Genomic DNA, 9,308 nt, shown 5'->3' with positions numbered 1-9,308 from the left:
TCTGCCTGCCTCTGTCTCCTGAGTACTTGGATACATTTTAAAAACGACTTACGAGTAAAAGAAAATTGATAGTAAATGATACAAGTTAAAGAAGTAAAGCTTAAGCACATTTTTATATGAATGATGATACTTGGCACACAAGAGAACTATAGTAATTAAACTAAGTAGATGTACACAAAAGTGGCATATTTTCTTGTGCTAATCCCTAAAATGTGTAGGTGGAAAGACAGAAAGTAAAATGAACCTTTAAAATAACTGATAAATATTTTAAAATTATGATGCATTTGGTGAACTGAGTAACAGTAAATTTAATTATTCTTCTTGTTCTTCTTATTGTAATATGCCCACAAACTTTTTTTCAAAATCCATGTTAGGATTGTTGGTAAGTTCACAGGTGTATCACTGTGCCAAAGGACTGGGAAAGTTAGAAAGAACTGGGTCTATATTACTAGATTATAATTATATTTTTAGTAACTTGAAAGAACAGTGTATTTAATGCCATAGGTTAAAAGAATCACATCAAGTTTTACTATGCAATATGTCTATAAAATACATTATCTAGAAAATATCTTGTTATCCTTATTACAACATAATTAACATATTCAAAATACTAAAAACATTCCTTGTATTTAGTTTTATCATCTACTAACAAAAGAAAAAAATAATTTTTTCTCAATGAATTCTTCACTTAGCAGTAACTTCTTTATAGCTCCCTTCAAGGACTCATTTCTCAGACTGTAGATAACAGGGTTGAGTGCTGGGGGCAGAACTGTGTAAAAGATAGAGAACAAGAAATCTAAAACAGTTGGGGAGTCTGAGGTTGGATTTAGATATGCACAGTAGCCTGTGGAAAGAAACAATGAGACAACAAAAAGGTGGGGCAGACAAGTAGAGAAGACCTTAGACCGGCCTTCAGCCGAGGGCATCCTGAAAACTGTGGAGAATATGTGCACATAGGAGAGGACAATCCCAATGAAGCAGGCAAAGCCCAGCGCAGACATTAGAACAAATTCTCCCATCATTGCAAAATAATCATTAGGACAGGAGAGCTTGAGCAACTGGGGGACGTCACAGAAGAACTGGTGGATTATTTTGGCCCTGCAGAATCTGGTAGAGAATATAGTTGCTGTGTACAAAGTTCCTGAGATGCCCCCACTTAGCCACACTGCTACCACAGCCCACATGGATTTTCTGGGACTCATGATGACCTCATAGTGCAGCGGAAAGCAAATAGCCACATAACGATCATATGACATCACTGTAAGAATGGCCATCTCACTACAGGCAAAAGCTGTGAAGAAGAAAACCTGAAGCATGCACTGGGTACTTGAAATGTAGCCACTGCCTGCCAGGGAATTGGCAATAGACTGGGGAACTGTGACAGAAAGGGATGAGAGGTCCAGAAGGGACAGGTGCTTCAGGAAGTAATACATTGGAGACTGGAGCTGCGGGTCCAGTGTTGTGATGGTGATGATGGTGAAGTTACCTGCTGATCCCAATAGGTATGTCACCAAGAAGAGGAAAGCATGCAAGATCTGCAGCTCATGGTTGTCAGAGAATCCCATCAAGAGGAATCCGCTCATTGTGGTTATATTTCTCACAGACATTTTAAGAACAGAAACTGTGATAGCAGCTGGAGAATAAAATGATATAGTAAATGCAGTATAAGATACTGAGTCACTATTTATTTGTTCATAAGTATTTATTTCAATAATTCAATAATCTAAATTCATGTCTATGTATGTGTGTGTATTAAACTGGACATACTCTAGTTGTTGGGAAACTTAAGTGAGATCACAATTTTCTCATATTCATAGAGTTCACAATATTCTCTTAAAGCCATAGTTGTGGGTAAATATTCATGTAGTCCATCATTGGTTTTTCTCAAGGAACATCATTGCGTTTGCCCTATGAAAAAGCACAAATTTGTTGTTTCAACTGAAGCCCATTGCTTTTATTTGAGTAATCAATTGGAAAATCAGTGATGGGCTGTGGATGAGAGGTTTTTGAACATAGGACTGGTTATGCATGTAGGACATTTTCGCAAATGGAATGGGCATGCATAGGGAATGTACCAGGAATTAAAATATAGTTTGTTCTTCACTGGAAACAGGCATTTTCTTTAGCAAATAATGCTGTCATTACAGAGAGAGGATCTGTTATTGTAGAATCAAGTGTAAAAATGAGCAGTTTTATTGTTCTTAAATTAGCATTCAGTGGTTATTGAAATCAAGAGCACAAAGCACTTGGTTAAGCAGAATACTCACTCTCAATTTATGCATCCTACTTCATTTTGTGAAGTGGTTTAGGGGATGAGCAGCTTCTGTTTGAAGTGATGTCCATACTAATAGCCTTCAGGTACAGAATCAAATAGTTCTCAGAACTTGCCACAAAGCAAAGACAATTGCAAAGACCGATGGCGAGTTCTTGAGGTGCTTAAAGATGTGGAGGAAAATGGCCAAAATCTAGGGTCTAACTTCAATAAGGGACTAGAAAACTAAAGTCACTTATGTTTCAGATAGAAGAAAAGTCAGGCTTTAGTTTCTGATACTTTGCTTTGATATTTGGGGGATTGAAAATAACCCATCATTCTCTCCTTTCAGGATAATGTTCATGTTTGAGGGTTGAAGAGAATTTATTAAAGTGTCAGCTTTCCTCATGTTTTCTCTTACTGCATTCTAGGTAACAAGAGGAGCATGCTCAGTCAGTCTTTTGAGATTTTAAGTCCTGTGAAACATCACCAAATATTTTCTTGTGTCTTCTTAAAATTCATATACTTACAAATGCAAACACAGAATAAAACTGACGTCACCATCCTCAATCCCGAGGCATTCTCCACTTAGTGGCATTTCTCCTGTGACAGAACTAACCCACTCCACCTCCGGCACATCTCTTTTGCAAGAAATGAACCCAATACCAAATCATCCCAAACCTATATCTAATTACTTAACAGGATGTTGGTGTTTGATTACAGTGAAAATGGTTTTAGAGCCACGCATGACATGAGGAAAAGAATCCCGGGACCTGTGGCCAAAGCAGCTGAGTTCAAACCAGTGTGCGGTTCATAGAAAGATCCTTCATCTAAAGGAAAATAAAACACTGTTAAATCAACTTGATAACTTTTGTTTCATATGATACAATTCATGTGTGAAAACCTCTTGTCTCCCACTCTGTGTACCTTAAGTAATAACTTTAATCTCTTTAGAATATCCTCATACTGTTTGATTTTTTTCAAGCCTCATGTCCTACAACAGAAATCAGTGCAGACCAGAGATCCCACTCATGTTTCTCATAGTTTCTTGCTCCCAAAATCTGCTTCTTTGATAATATTTTTCCTTGAAGTTGGTAAAATAATAAACATATAATTATTGTTATTAATAATTTTTCTATTCATTCATTTAACATTACTATTTGAATCTGACAAATCAACCAGTACAATGAGAGGTAAGAAAGGTGAGGAATATTGATCACTCATATAAATGAGACAGGAGGCATGTTTAGGACCTTCCTAAAACTGGTTTTGCTTGATCCACACAGACAGTTTCATCAGCCTGGAGTTAAAGATTTTAATAGGAAAAATGTAAGCGTTAGTAACTTAAATAACAATATTGGTTTATGAGTTATAAAAATTTACATGTATCCAAAAAAAAGCCATAGGTACAATATCACTATCACATTGAACGTGTGTATCTACAGCTTTTTTCTCTTGTTGACATCTGAGAGCTGTTGAAGAAATGTTTTAATAGTTTACAGAAGTATCACAAATGCAAGAAAGTAACATGCTAACTTTTCTCATTCACTTGTCTTCTCACATGGCTCCATATTATGTCCATATGAATTTTGAAAATCAGTTTTCAGTAAGTTGTCTTTGCTTCCTTGTTATGATTTTAGTCTTGCTTCTCCAAACTAAGTAAGATTATAAAGTCTTGTTAGAATTCTCATACAATATTTATCCAAGTTTGTAAAACTCACTCCAGTATGTCTTGCTGTGTGTACAGTTCTCCAAACTGGTCAACAAATTCTGATATTTCTTGCCCACAACAGCAGATTTTGAAACCATATTATGCCTCTGGAGAGAAATTGTGTTGAGCTGCTTTTTTGAGGAGGCGGGAGGAAGAGTGTGTTTGTGCACACTGTCCTGTGAAAAGGATGTTCCAATTAGACAAAGTTACTTCATTTACTCTGGCCCTGTATCACCTGGGATGTGGAGTCACTAAAATTTCCACACAGCTGATAAGGGATTTTGTGAGCTTGGGGTTTAGTGTTCTGGCTCAGTGATTTTTAGTCCTTAGCAGACCTGTGAATCTCCCAGGGAGCTGTTTACAGCTATGAACCCCTTGAGCCACACCCAGTGTTTCTGATTCAACCATTGCAGGCAATAGCTCCTACTCTAGCATCTGAGGGTCTGAACACACAGGTGGAGGGCTAACAAAAGAAAATGTAAATATTCATAAAAATACTTGAACTCTACAAAGTCTTTTGAAAATTCAGAATTAGTTTTGATCTTTTCCTTTCTCCTTGAAATTTAGGCAGTACAAAGAATGTCATGTTCTTTTAACATGTTTTTTATTGATTCTTTGGGTATTTTACAGCATGTACCCCAATCCCACTCATTTCCCAGTCCTTCCATGTTTTTCCTCCATGCTTGCAACCTCCCCCAAGAAATAAAATAAAAAAATTAAAAGTTAAAAAATGAAAAGGAAAAAGCATTTCACCAACCCCTCTGGACATTGACCTGCTCCTCTCTCAAACACAGCCTTCTCCCATACCCCATCTTGTCTCCATTTCTGCCATTATGTGCCACTTCACTCCGTTTTCTCCTCCTCTCCATCGCACAGTCATTCAGTGTAGTGGCACTGTGTCACCTAGTGTACTCTTTTCCTAAATAGCTTTGCTTGCAAATGTTCATTTCAATGAGTTATTGATCTGATTCATGGCCCCTGGTTTCTGTTGCAGCATCAATACTGGGCCCTCGCTGAGACTTCTCTCTGCTATCCTGCTGTTGCCCCAAGTCACGGAGATCTTGTGGCTATGGTTCTGCCAGTTCTCCTTCACCCATGCCAGTTCCCACACCCATGCTATCAGGATTAGCTTTCCCACGCCACCATGGCCAGCTCCCCTGCACCCACACCATGGCAGTGTCTGGGTGAGCTCTAGTATCATGACCAAGTATGAGGTGGAGAGATGGGTTTGAAAAAGAAGCTGAGTGGTTCATGTGTAGTGAATAGAGGTGAAACTGAAGAGGCGTTGGCTGTGAGGAAGAGGTTGAGATGTGGGCAGCCTACACAGACACTGAGGGCCATGTGTGGGTCCATGGCCTTGCCATAGTGGGGTACTACATTGAGATTCAAGGTTCTTGTTACCATCAAAAGCCATGTGGATGCCTGTGGTCTGGGTTACTGCCTGAGGCCATGCTGATGTCAGATAGACATGCTGAGATGGCCCCATCTCCATCTTGGACCTCTGCATTCAGGAATTTCAGGTTCTGAGCAACTATTTTGTCTATCAATTATGACTACACAAGATAGCAAAATGTCTAGGAAGTCCTAAGATATAGTTAACAGCAATGCCTAAAATCCTCCAAGGTAGCATTTATTAATTCTTTACAAAAACTTTTAATTGAAAATAAAGTAAGCTCACAATATGTGTTTAGGAATTTTTAAAATTTCTCTTACCAGTTTAATGATATATACTATTACCATTTTCAGCAACAATTTATGACTATGTTTCTACATTTCAAAACAAAATTACTATAAAGATTTCATCTGAACAGTATGATTACATACTCATACATTTTAAAACATTTGCTTCTTTTCATTTTTTAAACTAAAATATAGTTAACGTTATTTCCCCCTTTCCTTTTGTTCCTCCAGTCTCTCTGTGTACCTCACTCCACTTTGTTCCCTCTGGAAATCGTGACTTCTTTTTCTTTAGTTGTTATTGTTCACACAGACAACTAAATATAAAAATATAACTTTCTCAGTCTGTTTGGCATTACTTGTATGTATATGATGTTAGGGCTGACCTCTTGGCTTTGGGTAACTGACTCGGTGGTTCATCTCTGCTGAGGACCATTTGTCCTGCTTTCAGAATTCCTTTGCTGCCTGTAGCTCTCTGTCAGTGAATGTGTCTCTGTAAGCTTCCCTTCTCCTGTCTTAGCATGCCTGTTAGTATTGTAGTTCTTCAAATCTTATTCAGATGACCCTATTATTATGTATCACGGGTAAAGATTCTCTGTCATTCCAGGAGGCACAATCTCAGAGTAACTGTTCTGATCCTCTGGCTCTTACAATCTGTCTGCCCCCACCCTGCCCCTTTCTTGATATTACTGAGCCTTAGGTGCAGGTCTTGTGTTATAGATCAACTGGGACTAGGGGTCCCATGATCATTTCTTCTCTGTACTTTGACCAGTTGTGCTTTTGGTAAAGGTCTCGTTGTTGCAAAGAGAAGTGTCTTTGAAGAGAACTGAGAGCTGTACTTGTCTGTGGGTACAGGAATAGTTATTCGGAATGCACTTAGGGATTATACTAATTTAGTAAAGTGGAGGTAGCAGGTTCTTTATCACGATCCATGACTTCACCAGTCCTGGGTTATTTTCTGGGTTTTCAGTATCAGACATGATTTTCCTCCTCTTGACTGGGCCTTCAAGTTCAATTAGAGAACTGTTGATTACCAACAAGAGTGCTATGACATGGGCCTGGAGAGATGGCTCAGTGGTTAAGAGCATTGCCTGCTCCTCCAAAGGTCCTGAGTTCAATTCTCAGCAACCACATGGTGGCTCACAATCATCTGTAATGAGGTCTGGTGCCCTCTTCTGGCCTGCAGGCATATACACAGACAGAATATTGTATAATAAATAAATAAATATTTTAAAAAAAGAGTGCTATGACATGTTAGTTATCCTTGTTCGTAGACATTGTAGCAGGATAGGACCATTGTTTGTGCCCCTCCCATTGTTTAGCCCATCCCCCAACTGTGAAGGATATCAGGGAGGAAGTTTTCATGTCAGATATAACTCATATCTGGATCTTCGGTTTGAAGTAAGTGGTTCCTCTAGTGATAGGGACTTACCTTCAGCCTCTGAAATGCAAACAAGGGTAACAGCAGTAGCCTGTACAGCTTCAGGCAAATCTTAGGGTTCCTAGGCTAATGCCTGGGAAGGGGTTGTCTCATGCTTGGCATTGAAGTTTTGCTAGATAGTCTGTGGGACTTGGAAGATCTTTGTCAGCCATGTGGGAAAACTTTGTTAGAAATATATATACATATACATAAAGGATTCTATGAATTATATGTAATTTCAATACATAAATACAAATATGATTCCTTAAGACTTTATCAGACCTCCATTGTGTACTTTATCCACCTCCCTCCCTTTCTTTCTGTAGTATAGTGATTTTTTAAAAAATTTTTCAAGACAGGGTTTCTCTGTAGCTTTGGAGCCTGTCCTGGAACTAGCTCTTGTAGACCAGGCTGACCTCGAACTCACAGAGATCCTCCTGCCTCTACCTCCCGAGTACTGGAATTAAAGGCATGTACCACTACCACCCGGTGTATAGTCATATTTTAAAGACTACATAGCATTGACTCAGACTACACATCACACTTTTTTAGGAAATTTTATTATTTGTACACTTAAAAATTATGTTTGAGTGTCTGTTGTGAATCAGGCTCACTTTCAGTTCGTTTTCATTACAAATAATGTTAGTGAGTAGGGTTATTTATAGTTTTTATTTATGTGTATTTTTGTATGTTTCTGTGAGTTTGTGAGCACACGAGTGCGGTGCCTATGGTGCCGAGAAGAGGGCACTGGGTTCCTTAGTGGTGGAGTTAAGGGCAGGTGTGATGTGCTTTATGTGGGTGCTGAATTCAAGTGCTTTCAACCACTAAGCAATCTCATCAGACTTACCTAAAGTGGCTTTATAATAAATGTGTAAATGTATAGGAACAGAAGTTGTTAAAACTTGAAAAAGCATAAAGTCAGAGAACCTATATCACTGATTCTAAATATTTTGATGAAGTTATAATAATTAAATAGACCATGTTTATAGAACGGAGATTGAATATTTAGACCAAACTCATATTAACCAAAAAGATGATACATAAATTGTATTACATTAAAGTGAGAATTTCTTTGTTTGAATTGTTTGCTCAATTTTCAAATTTACTGATTGTTAATTTACATGTTTTTGTTATTCTAAAAGAAAATTTTCATCCGATATTTTAAAGTCACTCCTATTTCACTAATATTAGAAAATTTAAACTTCATATGCAGTGAGAGTAATCAGGGAATACACTGGAAGTTTAATGGCAAAATACTTTTTATAAAAAACATGAGACTCATCTAAACTGGTATTTTTAATGTCTTCTTTTTAGTAAACATATATTCTTTTCTCATACTGTTTTAGTTAGGGTGTCTCTTGCTATGAAGTGACACCATGATCACGGCAACTCTTATAAAGGAAAAAAGAACATTTGAATGGGGTGGCTTACATCTTCAGAGGTTTAGCCTGTTATTGTCATGGTGTGTCATGGCAGTATATAGGCAGACATGGTGATGGAGCTGAGAATCCTAATCTTGATAGACAGGCAACAAAGAGTGATCTTTTTCGTTGGGATTGGCTTGAGCCTTGAACTTTCTCAGAAAGCACTCTAATTTCCTTTCTATTTTTAAATGGATATTTTATTTTAGTATATAACAAAACCATTTTTGCAAACAAAATACACACCATTTTCCAATTTTGTGTCTAACTTGATGGCCTGGTGCCTTGCTGTATGATGAAACAGCCTTTAAATATGTGTGTGTGTGTGTGTGTGTGTGTGTGTGTCTGTGTGTGAGTGTGTTCTTTAGGTCATTTTCTTTAATGACTTATTGTTGATGACTGAATCCCAGGAATGACACTGGCCACCAGATACAGTGATTTCTGGGAGGATGCTTTAATATAAAGAATATATTCGTAGGCTCAGAATACACTCAGAGTTAGACCCAGGTTTAATGTGATCTATAACTCAGAGAAGGACTCCCTTCTCCCATGTTCCTGTTAATGGTCTAGAGTTTGTTTTTTGGTGGATGGAAAATGACTGAAGTGGTTATTGCTGTATGGGAGCCAACGGGTTGCTAATGAGTCTCATAGTTCTGGGATATATATATATATATATATATATATATATATATATATATATATATATATATATTTGTGTTTTTTAAATTTTTTTTACTGTTAATGAGCTAACAGAAGAGAGATATGTTATTGTGGAGGCTGCTAAGCCAAACCAACATATATAGTTTAAATGTATCTTGAATTCAAAAT

General features: G+C 37.6%; 1 protein-coding gene across 1 annotated transcript; it reads right to left on the bottom strand.

The window, feature by feature from the left end:
• Nucleotides 1-638: 638 nt before the first annotated feature.
• Nucleotides 639-1,607, bottom strand: LOC146890805 (olfactory receptor 14J1-like). Its single transcript, XM_085680065.2, has one exon. The coding sequence runs from the start codon at nucleotides 1,605-1,607 to the stop codon at nucleotides 639-641; it is 969 nt and encodes a 322-aa protein (XP_085536191.2).
• Nucleotides 1,608-9,308: the final 7,701 nt, after the last annotated feature.

This window comes from Myodes glareolus, chromosome 18 (assembly GCF_982192425.1).
Source record: "Myodes glareolus chromosome 18, mMyoGla1.1, whole genome shotgun sequence".
NCBI classification, from domain to species: domain Eukaryota; kingdom Metazoa; phylum Chordata; class Mammalia; order Rodentia; family Cricetidae; genus Myodes; species Myodes glareolus.
Note: the sequence above shows the minus strand (reverse complement) of the source record. Positions and strands in the feature narration are given on the sequence as shown.